General features: G+C 44.7%; 1 protein-coding gene across 1 annotated transcript in view; it reads right to left on the bottom strand.

The window, feature by feature from the left end:
* LDLRAD3 (low density lipoprotein receptor class A domain containing 3) overlaps positions 1 to 15,860 on the bottom strand; it is a gene marked incomplete in the record, with an annotated part of 312,626 nt that overhangs the window by 188,796 nt on the left and 107,970 nt on the right. The window contains 2 exon segments of the mRNA XM_030200800.1: positions 12,946 to 13,080; positions 14,713 to 14,838. Of these exon segments, the coding sequence (XP_030056660.1) occupies positions 12,946 to 13,080; positions 14,713 to 14,838 (261 nt within the window).

The following is a 15,860-nucleotide window of genomic DNA, read 5'->3' as shown; positions in this document are numbered from 1 at the left end:
GGAAACACTGAAGCCCTGTAGTCTTCTAGGCTGTCAGCACCACTCACTCTCACTCATAGCCCCGCCCTCAGCCACGCCCCATCCACACATAATTCACAACCCCAACATTCTAAATGTAAATTTGTAGTTGCATGATCCCATGAGTGTCTGCCCCGCCCTCGCGTCACAACGTGATGTGGCGAGCGGGGCTATGACACTCAGCCAATCGCCACGTCCACCGCCCTCCGACGCTCCCCCCCCCCGACGCACAGCGAGAAACACCCACCTGCGCAGGGCCTCCACCCCCCCCCCCCCGACACACAGCGACAAACACTGAGTCCTTGCGATACACACAGACTGAAAATCCAGTGGAATATTTTACTTTTACCCTATTACTTTTAAGTAATTGGACGACATGCAGCCGCTCCGCCCCGCTGCCCCGAGATAATGAGAACGAGGAACAGGAACTGCAGGGATTTACTCAGAAAAGGGGCCTCTCTCCCGGCCGTTCCTTAACTGCCGCCTGAAAGGAAAGAGAAAGCCATAGGGTACAGCCCTTCGACATTTCAACCCATTCGCTCGCACTTTATTACCACAGCCTTTTTGGTGACGACAAAGGTTGTGGTAGGTATAACAGCCGTGATTCCAAAGCTGAAGCATATCAAGGTCCTTCAGGCGTTCGCTGTGGGCAACCGAAACGGACAATGGAGGCAATAGAATGATCCACTGGGACCCCGAAGCTGCCGCCCTCAAAAAAAACCTACCCACCTGCACCCTCCCCACGCTGCCGCAGGTAAACCTTGCTAGCGCCCGTTTCATTCCTCACAGAAACGGGCCTTTTTTACTAGTATCAAAATATTATATGTCTATGGCAAACTTCCATGCACCTATTTTGAGGCTGTATTATTGTTCACTAGGATTTCTATTAGAGGCACTGCTACTACACTATATTTTTAATGTTTAACCTGTACATTCATTCACTATGTACTTTAAACTTAATCCCTGTATAATATGATCATATGCAATCTTCCTACCATTGTATCATCAAGTATCTGGTTTCATCTTCAGGAATACTTCTATATCCTTTGGCTCTGCATCAGATATCTATCTATCTATCTTTATTTATTATTGAGAATGTTTTTTTGATTAACCTTTTGTGAATTTTAATGTATTTTGCCTATACTTTTTATATATTTATTATTATGACATTTTTTTCCTTTTTATGCATTTGTCATTTCTTGTTTATTATGACATTAAGTTGTTCTATATGTATTGCATAGACTCCTGAGGCAGGCACTTCAACACCGAAACAAGGAACCATGCCAATTTTTTAGGTGTATCCCATAAATACTGTATACAAGGATCTTCTGTCTTCTTCGCGTTTTTGGAAGGACCATTCTTTTTGTATTCTACTCCTTGGTTTGCCACAGCTTTTTTTTTTTTTTAATCCTAGCTGCCCTTTTGAAAGTTAAATGCTGATGCAGTAGATTTCCTTAGAGCAGTGGCTCCCAAACCTGGTCCTGGAGGCACCCCTGCCAGTCAGATTGTCCATATACCCACAATGAATATTCATGAGAGAGAAATGCATGCAATGGAGGCAGTGCATGCAAATCTCTCTCATGAATATTCATTGTGGGTATCCTGAAATCCTGACTGGCTGGGGTGCCTCTAGGACCAGGTTTGGGAACCACTGCCTTAGATTCTTTATTCAGATTTGATCATGTTATGATCATTATCACCAAGTGGAATGGGACACCTATTACCTCTCACACCAAATTCTGCATTCCACTAAATTCTTCCTCTCTTGTCAGTTCCTGAACCAGCTGCTCAGTCATTTATTTCAGCTAGGATCTTTACCTTCCTAGCATTTCCTTATTGACATTTACCCAGTCAATACTGAGGAAACAGAAATCACAAAAATTTCTACTGCTATCCAATGTAAGATCTGGACTAACGAACTGGATAGTGGTGGGAATTTTTGTGATTTTCTGCGTTATCTACTTCTACTACTTAACATTTCTAAAGCGCTACTAGGGTTACGCAGCGCTGTACAATTTAACATAAAAGGACAGGCCCTGCTCAAAGAGCTTACAATCTAAAGGACAAGTGAGTAGTCAATTCGATAGGGGCAGTCAAATTGGGGCAGTCTGGATATCCTGAAGGTAAGAGTTAGGTGTTGAAGGCAGCATTGAAGAGGTGGGCTTTAAGCAGAGACTTGAAGATGGGCAGGGAGGGGGCTTGACGTAAGGGCTCAGGAAGGTTGTTCCAGGCATAGGGTGAGGCGAGGCAGAATGGGCGGAGCCTGGAGTTGGCAGTGGTGGAGAAGGGTACTGAAAGGAGGGATTTGTCCTGTGAACGGAGGTTTCGGGTGGGAACATAAGGGGAGATGAGGGTAGAGAGGTAGTGAGGGGCAGCAGATTGAGTACATTTGTAGGTAAGAAGGAGAAGCTTGAACTGAATGCGGTATCGGATTGGAAGCCAGTGAAGTGACCTGAGAAGAGGAGTGATATGAGTATATCGGTTCTGGCGGAATATAAGATGTGCAGCAGAGTTCTGAACAGATTGAAGGGGGGATAGATGGCTAAGTGGGAGTCCAGTGTTCTGGTAACAGAAATCACTTATTATTATAGCATTGCCAAATTTGTTAACTTCCCAAATTTCTGTTAACATATCATCTTGTGTGTTTGTTCTGGCTAAGTGGACAATAGCATAGCTCTATCAGTATTCTCTTTTCTTTCACACCTGGAATTTCTACCCGTAAGGATCTAACATTGCAATCTGTTTCCTGCTGAATTTTTATTCTGTTGACTCAAAACCCTGTAACATATAGTGCCACCCTCCCAAAATGTGGTCCACCTTTTCATTGCAATATAATTTGTACCCTGGTAACACAGTGTCTCTTTGTTTACCCTCCTTCCACACCATATCTCTAAGATACAATACAATACAAAGTTGGTCTTATATACCACTAAAATCCCCAGAAGGGTTTGGTGCAGTTTACAAACGGGTATGAAAACCTGTCAAGTGGTAGACTTTAGGGTTGGAGAGAGTAGAGGTGAGGTGGTAGCAGTGGGACTGGGTTAGGTAGGTAGGGAAAGGAAGGGCTTGGAAGTTGGAGTGGGGCTACATTGATGGTGTTGTGAGGGGTGATCAATGAGGAGTTTTAGGGAAAAGGAATGTTTTCAGCTTCCTCCTAACGCTGAGTGAGGTAGATGTTGTCTGTTATAATGTCAGTTGGAAGAAGGTTCCAAAGTGATGTGCCAGCTACACAGAACAGTGAGTTGAAGGATGCCTATTATATCTACTTTTTCATTTAGTGCTATATGCTCTAACTTTCCAATCTTATTTTTTAGGCTTCTAGCACTTGTATGTAGACATTTCAAAATGGATTTTGTTTTTATCTACAAGTTGCTTAAGCAAGGATTACTTGCTATCTTTGTCTGTTCTTCCCTTAAAGGCACTTGGCTTACTTTTACCATTGTTGCTACCTCTCTATTGAGATGCCCTATTTTCTCTGTTTTGATAATATTCTTCAAAGATACTTTACTCTAAGCCATGTGCTCCTGAGTGACTGTCAGCTTTCTCCTGTGTTATAGTTTAAAAGCTGCTTTATTTCTTTTTTTAAAAGTTAGCACCAGCAACCTAGTTCCATTTCGATTAAAGCATAAAGGTAGGCTCTCTCAGAACAGGCTAGTCAGATAACTAGCTCTGGATATTGACTTCAAAATATTTAGACAGTTCGGTAAAATCTTGAATTCATCAGCACATTGACTGGAGCATGTGGCCATGGAATGGCCTTTCTTCCGCAACAGCGAGCAGCACACACTGGTGGCGGCGGCGGTGAGATTAAAGGGACATCTCTGACTACCGCAGTCATCTGTACACAATTGCTGTCTTTCACCAGAGCTGAACCGGCTAACGCTCTTACAACTTAAAAGTCTTTCAGAAGTTTCATGATAATGCTGCCAGATCCAGACAGTGTTCAGTAAACTATCACTTTCACAGTATGAGAATGCATGCTTGCTGCTCAAGCACTTTAATGTTAGACTCTTCCCTCCCTACAGTGCTGCACAGTTACAGACAGACTGTGAAAGACTAGATACAAAAGAACACACAGCTTCAAGGTAAAATGCTATTACGTGCCACACACTGGGCTAGATTTACTAAAAAGTGCTACCACTTGTTAACGTATGTTATTTAGCACAGGCCCCATTTTGTGCATGGGACAGATTTACTCAGTGCTTTTTTTTGTAGGAAAAAAAGGTACTGGTACTCATTATGGGTGGGGCCACACCCATGGCCCCACCCCTATGATAGCCACACCTGCTAGCCACACCCCTTATACCAGCCATGGCGCATATAAACAGGCATCATTGAAAATATTATACCAATATAGGAGAAGAAAATAACTTGAATAACTCTCTATATAAAACGCATCTCCAACGTTCTAATGAAGCCAGAAGCCGGAAGTAGTGTGTAGTTGTGTAGATCGCTGTTTGCCCATGAGTGTCTGCCCCGCCCTCGTGTCACAACATGATGACGTCGAGGGCGGATCAATGACACTCACCGAATCGCATCACTCACCCTACGCACATCACACGCAACAGCTGACCAACCACAGGTGGGAGAGCGGGTGCACCGCGACGAATTGATGCGGCAGGGGAGACAGCAGATTTGCCGGGTGCCTGGAAGGGGGAGCACAGCCCAGGGAGAGAAGAGCATCAGTGGGAGCAAGGGAAAACGGAGAATCGCTGGATAGCTGGAGGGGGGGGGGGGGCAACAGGAAAAACTAGAATCACTGGGTGTCTGGAGGGGGGGGGCAGGGGAGAGAGGACAATCGCTGGGTGGCTGGAGGGGGAGCAGGGGACAGAGGAGACTCACAGGGTGGCGGGAGGGGGGGCAGGGGAGAGAACAGCTTCCCTGGGTGGATACGGGGGGGTGGGGGGGCAAGAAAAAGGATAATCGCTGGGTGGCTGCAGGGGGAGCAGGGGAGAGAGGAGAATCGCTGGGTGGCTGCAGGGGACAGAGCACACACACTCGCACCCAGCAGTCTCACTCTGTCACAAACACATTCACTCTCTCTCTCTCACACACACAGTCACTCTCACACACACTCTCAAACACACACACTCCGACAAAAACCTTGCTAGCACCCGATTCATTTGTGTCAGAAACGGGCCTCATTTACTAGTTATAAATAATTTTTGTAAGATGTTATAGCTCCAGTATACCCAGTGCAAAATAAGGCAGCAGATGTAAATTCTCAAATTGGACATATTCCAAACACTAAAATGAAAATAAAATGATTTTTTCTACTGTTGTCTGGTGACTTTGTTTTTCTGATCATGTCGGTCCCAGTCTCTGATTCTGCTGCTCTCTGTTCCCTTAACTCTGTTTCCAGGGATTCCTTTCCATTTATTTCTTTACTTTCCTCCTTTCTTGCTCTACATCCATAAGTAAAAGCTGGGTCCTCCGCAGACTTGACTGGAGGAGGTACAGAGTGGATCCAGTTTTTGCCCATTTTTTCCATCCATGTGCTTTTTTTCTCCCCTTTTCCCTTTCTCTCATCTCCGTCAGTATGCATCTCCTTCCTATTCTTCCCTCCCCTCCATCCATATGCATCTCCTGTCCTTCCTCTCTCTTCACTCTCATCCATCCATGCCCAGCACTTCTTCTCTCTTCTCTCCATCCATGTTCGTCTCACTTCCTCTCTTTTCCATCCCCTCCATCCATATTCATCTCACTTCCTCTCTCTTCCCTCCCCTCCATCCATGTCCAGCATTTCAACTCTCTCCCCTCCATCCGTGTCCAGAATTTCTCATCTCCCCTAAATCCATGTGCATCTCCTCCTTTGTCTTCCCTCCCCTCCATCCATATACAGCATTTCTCCTCTCCCCCCTCCATCCATGTTCATCTCACTTCCTCTCTCTTTCCATCCATGTCCAGCATTTCAACTCTCTCCCCTCCCCACCATCCATGTGCATCTCCTTCCTCTGTCTTCCCTCTCCTCCATCCAAGTCCAGCATTTCTTCTCCCTCCCTTCCCCTCCATTCGTGTGCATCTCCTTCCTCTGTCTTTCCTTCTCTCCAACATTTCTCTTCCCTGCCCTCCACTCCATCCATGTCCAGCAACTCTCCTCTCTCCCCTGCCCTCCCCTCCCATCCATGTCCAGCAATTCTCCTTTGCCCCTATTCTTCCCTCCCATCCATGTCCAGCGATTCTCCTCTCCCCTGCCCTCCCATCCCATCCATGTCCAGCATTTCTCCTCTCTCCCCTCCCCTCCATCCATGTGCATCTCCTTCCTGTATTCTCTCTCCTCCATCCATGTCCAACATTTCTCTTGCCCTCCCCTCCATCCATCCATGTCCAGCAACTCTCCTCTCTCCCCTGCCCTCCCATCCCATCCATGTCCAGGATTCTCCTTTGCCCTCCCCTCCATGTCCAGCAATTCTCCTCTCTCCCCTGCCCTCCCCTCCATGTCCAGCGATTCTCCTTTGCCCCTATCATTCCCTCTCATCCATGTTCACCAATTCTCTGCCCTCCCCTCCATGTCCAGCAATTCTCCTTTCTCCCCTATCCTCCCCCTCCCTTCCATGTCCAGTGACTCGCCCCAGCCTCCACCTGCCCCCCCCCGAGATCGTTCCAACCCAATCAACACCTGCCCGCCATCAGCTCACCAACTTTCAGTTCTGCCCTTGCAAATCTAATATTTACCGAAGTCGCAGTGCGAACCGGCGGTAGTGAAACCAGCAAGCAGGCAGGCTCGCTTCCTCCTCGCTTCCCTGCTCTCTCTCAGCACAGTGTCCCACCTTTGTCACTTAGTTCCCTGCCATCTCAGCACAGCGTCCCGCCTTCTTCTGATGTAATTTCCCTTCCGTGAGGGCAGGACGCTGTGCTGAGAGAAGGCAGGGAAGCGAGGAGGAGGCGAGCCTGCCTGCTTTCTGGTTTCACTACTGCCGGTTCGAGCTGTGACTTCGGTAAATATTAAAGATTTGCAAGGGGCAGAATGGAAAAAACAGAAAAAAGGTGCTGGTACGCCATACCGGCGCATACCGGCACAAAAAAGCACTGGATTTACTAATAGTGTGTTAATGGTGCTGGGTTGCACTAAGGCACTTTCACTGGTCAAAATCAACACCGTTGCTATTGAAGCTGACTAGGAGCAAACTATGGAGTAGCCTAGTGTTTAGTGCTGCGGGCTTTGATCCAGGAAGTGGTGTTCCTTGGTTGGCTGCCACAAGGGGCGGATTGCCGCTTCGCACCCCCCCCCCCCCCCCGTGTGCATGGTCAGCCCCCAAGGTGCAGCGTCCCCCACCCCCCAGAGTGCATTGCCCTTACCTCCTGGGGTGCTGGTAGCAGTCGCGCAACTGTCGGCTCCACCGGTTCCCTGCTTCCTCTGCCCCAGAACAGGAAGTAACATCAGAGGGAACAGGGAACCGGTGGAGCTGACAGCCGCGCGACTGCTCCCTGCAGCTTCCACTCGGGGTGGACCGCCCCCACCGTCCCGCCCTGGATACGCCGCTGGGTCCTGGTGAACTGGGTTCAATTCCCACTGCAGCTCATTATGACTCTGGGTAAGCCACTTATCCCTCCGTTGCCACAGGTACAAAATAAGTACCTGAATATAATATGTTAAACCGTTTTAATTGTAACCACAGAAAGGCGGTATAAAAAGTCTCATCCCCTCCCCCCCACCTTTCCCCTTCTGGCAAGTGCTGCAGCCTTCTTATTGGGTCCAGGGCACCAAAGTTTGGTACTTTATTATTGGTTCTGATAACCTAGTGTTGGTGTAACCTGCTTTCATATTGGGTCTGGAATATCAAAATACTGGTGTAAGTTACCTTGTGATTGGTGACAGTGCGCTGTCTTGCCACTGATTCTAGTCAGGACAAATGGCTCCCGGGGGAGGGTTGCTTTCAGCACCTGCTTTCCTTCTGGGCTTGTATGTTCTCAGATTCACAGAGTGACTCAAAAGGGCAGCACGGCATCCCCTTCCCTCTCATTCCCTCCCCCAAATTGGCACCCTAGGCAGTCACCCTGTTTGCCCACTCCACACAACAGCCCCTGTTCTGGTTCACCAATGCAAAACCACCTTGTCTCAGATTCTCATATACAAGAAAAGAACAAAATAGAAGGGTTTATACAGAACGTGCTTAAAATAATGAGAAAGTGTTTTTATAAATTCTATTCATCCAGGCATTCCATTCTTGTCATGGAAATAATGGGTTTAGGTGGTGACATGTTCTTTGCTGGCTGTTGTATTCTGTATCTAGCTGTCTCTTTGTTTATCTAGGTATCTCAATGGCTGCTTCATTCAATATATATACGGCACAATGATCTCTGTTTGTAACAAGCAGGGAAAAAAACCACAAATACTGAACAGGATCTGTTACAGGAGATGCAGAACTATAATAAAAACAGCTCAAAATGCAAGGGAGAAGCCTTCAATGAGCTATCAATTGCAATAAAGAGGGTCTCTCCCTCACCCCTCTTCCCCCAATCTATCTGTCCAGGCAGTTAGGCATCCACCATGGTGTTACAAAAAGACTGCACCTTACATTAACTCAACCAGATAGGATGGTCCAGTCCAACTCTGAACCTTTTACTAGAACTTCAGATCTACGAATCCATGTATGTGATGGGTTAAAATCAGGAATGATAATCAGCTATCCCATAAGAATATAAAGATGCATCAGTCAATACTGGGTCACACCAAAGATTCACTGAGCCCAGCCCAGCAGATTCTAAAGAGTAGATCCAGTTTTAAGGGTAGGCATAGTAACATAACAACACAGTAAGTGACGGCAGAAAAAAAACCTGAACGGTCCATCCAGTCTGCCCAATTATCACACTCATGATTAAATCAATAAGGAATGTGATGTAAAATGCTTGATCATGGTTTCTCTTTGGCATTTCTGGGATACAGACCGTAGAAGTCTGCCCAGCCCTGTCCTTACGTTCCAGCTACTCGAGTTGTTGTCGAAGCCCACTCCAGCCTATCTTGTCTTTGCGGGACACAAACCGTAAAAGTCTGCCCAGCACTAAAGTTGCTGTTGAAGACCTTTCCAGCCCATCCTATATGGGACACAGACTGTACAAGTCTGCCCAGCACAGGCCCTACCTCATCACAGCCGGAGTCGCCATTTAAGTGTCTCTAGGCACATTCACACACATGCAGCTATTTAAGTTTAGGGTTTTTTTTATACCATCCACTTTATAATTAGGGATCTTCTGTGTTCATCCCATGCCATTTTGAATTCTGTCACCGTTTTTGTCTCTACCACCTCCCTTGGGAGGGCATTCCAGGCATCGACCACCCTAAAGAATTTCCTGATATTACTCCTAAGTCTACAGCCCCACAACCTTAATTCATGTACTCTAGCTTTACTGTTTGCCCTTCTCTGGAAAAGATTTGTTTCTATATTAATACCTTTCATGTATTTAAACGTCTGTATCATATCTCCCCTGTCCCTTTTTCCCCCAAGTCTATCTACCTAATAACTGTTTATGAAAATTTTTGTCAGGAACTTGTCTTACTCTTTTAAACCCAGCTATGCTAGATGCCTTGACGACATGCTCAGATACATTCCACAGCTCTATTAAGAGCATAAGTCTTGCAACAATGGGTCAGACCAAAAATCGGAATGATAATCTCCTTTTTATCCTTTCCGAATTGGCGCTCAACTCCGGAGCAGTCAGAATTCTGACTTCTATATCTTGGCTCCTGTGCTTTGGAATTCAGTTCCTAGACACCTTCGATCTGAATCATCTTTATCCAGTTTTAAGGTGGCTCTGAAGGCCTATTATTTTTTACAAGCTTTTCGAGAATGATCCTGCTCCATCAGCCTTGATACTCTTGGTTTGACCTCTAGGCTATAGGTACTATTTTTTTTTTCATATTTCAATTTTATTTTAAACTATTTATAAACCACCCTGATGTTTCTAGAGTGGCCCATAGAGGTCACAAGTATCTGGCAGAATCCCAAAAATTGATGCTGCTTACCACTGCCCCTCCCCCCTCCTGGATAACCAGTGGCTTTTGCCAAGTCTATCTTAATAGCAGTTTATAGACTTTTCCTCCAGGAACTTGTCCAACTCTTTTTAAAACTCAAATACACTAACTGCTTTTACAATAAGCACTGGCAACAAATTCCAGATCTTAGCTGTTCATTGATTGAAAAATACTCCAACCTAGTTTAAATCTGCTTCTTGTTAGTTTCACAACATATTCCGTAGTCCTGGCACTATTTGAAACGTTAAACAACCATTCCCCGGTTACTCATTTTCACTCTACTCATGATTTTATAATTCTCCATCATATCCCTTTTCTCATCTCTCCAAGCTGAAGAGCTCTAACTTGTTTAGTGTTTATTCATAAGGGAAGTGTTTCACCTCCTGTATCATTTTTGTTGCTCTTCTTTCTACATTATCTAGTTCTCATAAACCCTTTTTTTGTAATTGGGAGCTATATGGTCATCCTATGTATAAAAAACCCAATTGTTCAAAATTAATGCTTGGGTCAAGGTCTTGATTAGTTATAATTTGTAATAAAGAGGGTCTCTCCTCTGTATCTCTCTGTCCATGTACTTCAGGATCTACCATGCTGACCGGAATCACTTACCAAAGAGAAACAGGACTTCTTTTTTCTAGTGACATTTCAAAGTCTTTTTATTCAGCCTTGCCAGAAGAAAGGAACTTGCCCATAAAACACAGCTCTTTTCTCATGCTCCTGCCATTGACTTCCAAGCCTGGATTGCCATGACAACACCAACATGATGGCAGCAACCCAACAGATTAATGCGTAGAGGATGCATCCACTCCAGTCTCCTGAAGAGCATGGTCTTAAACCTGTCAGTGCCAAACCAGCACAATAATCCCATTAGGTCACCAGGGACCTCTAGCAAAAAAAAAAAAAATGATGCTTCCTGCTGAGAGCAGTCACACAACGGTAACATGACCAAAATGATAAGGAGGATGGAATGACTTCCCTGTAGAAAGGCTAAACAGGTTAAGGTTCTTCAGCCTGGAGATGAGACAGCTGAGAGAAGTATGACAGAGGTCTATAAAATCTTGAGCGAAATGGAACGGCAAATTTGTGAATCGATTGTTTATTCTTTCAAAACATTCAAAATTTAAGTGGCACATGCCATGAAATTACAAAGTAGCACATTTAAAACAAATAGGAGACAATAGTTTTTCATTCAATGCACCATGTAAGTTCTGGAATCTCTTGCCAGAGGATACGATAAAAGCAAATAGTCCATAAACAGTTATTAACCAGGCAGATCTAGGGAAAGCCACTGCATATCCCTGGGTTAACCAGCATAGAATCTTGCTACTTTTTGCAATTCCGCAAACTACTTGTGACCTGGATTGGCCACTGCAGTAAAAAGGGCACTGGCCTTGACTGACATTTAGACTGACTCAGTATGCAGACACTATGAAAAATAACTACATGACTTCTTGCCTCCTCCTTCCAAATACACTTAAAGGTAATTAGAAATTCTCCATACTCTGTCTAATACTCAGGGGATAGATATGGCTATTTTTCACTCTGCTCCCCTTTATAGCTTCCCTCACATCACTTCTCTGAGCTTGTTGAGTCATGGTTCAAAGAGTGGTGTTTGAAGAGTGCCCACAATGGGCAGCTGCAGTGATCTTGTTCAAAGTGCTAAAAAAAAAGATTCGAGAGATATTATTCCGTGCTGTTGACCTCTCTCCTTTATCTCCTAAGTTTGAATAAACACTCACACATAAACATTAATCTGATTTGTTAGATCCTGAATTCCGCCTTTAGCGAACCAAATCACACCAAAGTGGATCAGAACAACAAGAGAACAGTTAGAGCATCTGAAAATTACAATAAAATTAATAACGCACCTCTTCCCCATACACTTGTGTGAAGAGGAATGCTTTCATCTGTATGAAAAACAGAACGTAACTCCATCCCCTCCTTGTGGACTGGGAGAGGGTAGGGGCATATGTACAAAAATGCTTGCTGTCTAGTCAGCCTTACAGGTCATGATTGACTGCGCGCAGGTGTTTCAGTACTAGACCTTTATCCTCTCCCTACTTGAGGCAATGGTTTTCCTCTGCTCTCAGACCTTCTGTTGCGATTACCACCTTCATAAGTATAACAGCTGGTCAATAAAACACATACAAAGCCGTAAAGCGGCCCCTGGGTAAGGGTTTGTTTCCAGCGTTACCTGAAGTGCGAGGAATAAAGAAACAGAGTAACTCAGCCTCAAAGCTCAGAGAAACAGAGTAACATTAGGCAATTAGAAATCTTGGGAGTCAAAATATGGAACTCTCTACTTATTCCCATCACAACAGAAAGCAGCTACCTGAACTTCAGGAAGAGGCTAAAAACCTTTCTCTTCCCAAAGACTGCTTCATAATAATCCATCATGACTTCTACTTCCTCTTATCATCCATTATCCTTTCCTGTAATGTTTTTTTGTCTCATTCATCACACCAATGGTCTCTAACATTTCTCACACTAACACTATCTGCTGTTGTCTCACCTAGACTGTAGACTGCACTGAAATCTGGAAAGGGGATATTAGCAGTATACAAGAATTGAATTCCACCATAATGAGAACAATTCTGATATCACACAAAATAGCACCTCCTAGACCTGCTAGTTATAAAGCACATTCTACTGCTCGCGTCTTTTGTCATCTATCCTACTCAGTTTTTGAGCTTTAGAGGCACAGAGAGATCCACACCAAAAAGCATGTGTGGGTGTAAGTGTGGTGGTGGTGGGGGGGGGGGGGTCACTTCCAGCAAATCTCCATTGCATGGTGAGATCCCACCGATCACCATCATATTAAATACTAAAGCAAGAGTTATTATTTAAAACAGAAAATATCTTGCCAGTGCTGGCAACGTGCTAAACTGATCCTTGAATGTGTTGGCTCAGTGCACCCCTCTTCAACTAGGTAAGGTAAGAAAAACGCTGCTTACCTGGCATGCTCTCACAGCATTCCTCATCACTGTTATCCTGGCAGTTGTTGTGGCCATCGCACATAAAGCTTTTGTCGATACAAAGCCCATTTTTACAGTGGAAGCGAGCTGTGGAGCACAGCAGGGGATTGGCTGCTGGAACAAAACAACAACAACAAAAAAGTGTAACAGAATTTTTAAAACAACGGAATAAGCTTAAAACCAGAGATGCTCTTACCTAGTCACCTGGGTTTTCAGGATATCCACAGTGAACACACGAGACAGATCTGCAACAACTAACTCCACTGTATGCAAATCTATGTCATGTCTATTCATTGTGCAGATTTTGAAAACCCAGCTGTCTGGATGTGTCCAAGGACTGGGTTGAGAACCCTCGACTTAAAACTGACCTTTACCTTTCAAAGGACACTTCTAGTGGCACCCTATTCATTTTTAAGTTTGACTACAAAGAAAGTTACTTTAACTGGCCAGCGGCGTACCAAGGGTGGGGCGGTGGGGGTGGTCCGCCCCAGGTGCACGCTGCTGGAGGGGTGCAGAGAGCAGCCGCACGCCTGTCAGCTCCGCTGGTTCCCTGCTCCCTCTGCCCCGGAACAGGTTACATGCACCCGGGGGGAGGTCCTGCTGCACCCGGTGGGGGTGCGCATCGGCGATCCGCCTCGGGTGGCAGCCGACCAAAGATCGTCATAGCTGTTTTTCCTAAAGCAGTTTCTTCTCTCCAGCACTCCCCCCCTCACGCCTCTGGGAGATCACATGGAGCATTTCTGGTCTCCGGTTAGCCAACATCTCTGAGGCCAACTGTGCTACTTCATGGCCAGGATGGGTATCTCCAGGAATGTATAACTGTCCTCTTCCTCTTTTCTCCATCCCCAGGAGACACGGAATCACCATGATATGTAATAAACAACAGACCCAAACCTTGCATATATTAGAGAGAGAAACAATAAGCTCTGAAGGGCAGAAATATCAGACAAAAGAGATGGACTTGACAAGTGTGTAATGCAGTTCACAGATGTCACTGCAAATGACTACAAACAGAATATTAATATTCTTTTAAAACAGGCATCCCCAACTTCAGTCCTCAGGGGCTGCAAAACAGGTCACATTTTTAAGATAATCCTTAATAAATATGTATGAGAGAGATCTCTCGTGCATATTCACCAAAAAAAATATTCAATTGGGATTAAAAATAGGAAAACTTAATTAGAACATCATCCTAGGTTAACAAATAATACAAACAAAATTCTATTACCCAGGTACAACAATTAAAAATATATTTAAAAAATTTTTTAAATATATTTTTCATTGTTGTACCTGGGTAATAGAATTTTGTGCATAGTCACTAGGGACATACTGAACATTTGGCCTGTTTGTGGCCCTCAAGAACTGAATTTGGATGAGACAGTTTAAAAGCAGTGGTCAAATACAAATTTTCATACACTCCCAATGAGCTGACCCATTTTGATGGAATTACAGAAATGTGACTATTGATTGTTAATATTCAATAATAGATCTTTCATAATGGTTCCATCTGGTGGTTCCATTTTGCTAGCTGTCTCCAATTTTCTTTTTGACTCAGTTTGATTCAGTCCTGGTTTTACTCTATTTTATATGGGAGGTTATTGGTCTGGTTTCACTATGAAGAGTAGGGGCTAAAACCACAACTAGATCAGAGGGGGCTAAAACAGGGAGTCAGCTGCCAGTCCTACGTGGAAGGAGTGTGGTCTGAGCATAGTCCACCAGAAGCAATGACAAAATGTGGACACTCACTGCAGTTTTCCTCGTCGCTGCCATCCGGACAGTCCTCGAATCCATTGCACTGGAAGCGTCCAATAATGCAATGAATGCCATTCGCACAGGGGAAGAATGTGGGCCCACATTTCGATTTGGTTTTAGCTGTGGGGGGTGGGGGGGTGGGGGGAAGAGAAGAAGCAAAGAGCAGGAATTAGAGACACACACATCAGTCAGCAAAGTGAACTCTTCAGTCTATTGGGCCCCTCAACAGTGCCAGATGTTTCAGAGAACCAATAAAGCCCGGGGTGTTTTATAATTTGTCACTTTCTATTTATAAACGTGGATTGTTCTCCACTGTGAAAAAAAAGCCTTTACTGGACTGGCAGATTAAAAATGGTTTTTAAATGAATTACACATATCAATTTGTTTTTATAGCACTTGTAGCTGTTCAGCTCTGTGTTTAACACAACACAGGAAAGGAAAGACATAGATAACAGGCTTTTAAAAAAGCTTTGTATATTTTCTGACAGCCATTGATCAGGCACTTTGCATGAAATCTGAAACAAACAGGTCCAAGTTATTGAGAGGTAATTGTGTCTCCTGACAGACCGAACCACTGTGAAAAAACAATTCTCAGATCTGTTGAAAAGCACAAATAATAATGTATTTATGAAACAAGCATACCTGAATGTGTTTAATAGGCAATTTTTCCGTAGTTAACGGTTCATTAATATCCATCAGCAATCAAAGATAACCCCCCCCCACCACCACCACCACCTTGAAATTCAGCCGGCAGTGGTCTGTAATTTGAAAGGCACTGACTAGTAAGGGATGAATTTGACCCAGATATTCAATGCCAGGTCTAATCTGTGCATCACCACCGAGTATCAGGCATCATGCAGCTCTCCTAGAAGTTATCCGGGTACATATAGGTATCCAGTTAAGTTAGGATTGCATTATATGTGGTCCTACTTGCTGGATAGCTTTCCAGTTATTGGCACTGAACATTGCAAGTGTCCTGATAACTGCAGGGTACTGTTCCCTCTAAGCTGCGAGGGATTCCTCCACCTACAGCAGAGGGGTTCTATTTCACTATCACATTTTCAATATCTAGTGGTCTGGCAAGCTCTGCCAGACTCCAGGTAACCTGCCTGTCTCTAGCGATATGGAAGCACCACCCCCCA

The sequence above is a fragment of the Microcaecilia unicolor genome, chromosome 4 (assembly GCF_901765095.1).
Source record: "Microcaecilia unicolor chromosome 4, aMicUni1.1, whole genome shotgun sequence".
Taxonomy (NCBI): domain Eukaryota; kingdom Metazoa; phylum Chordata; class Amphibia; order Gymnophiona; family Siphonopidae; genus Microcaecilia; species Microcaecilia unicolor.
Note: the sequence above shows the minus strand (reverse complement) of the source record. Positions and strands in the feature narration are given on the sequence as shown.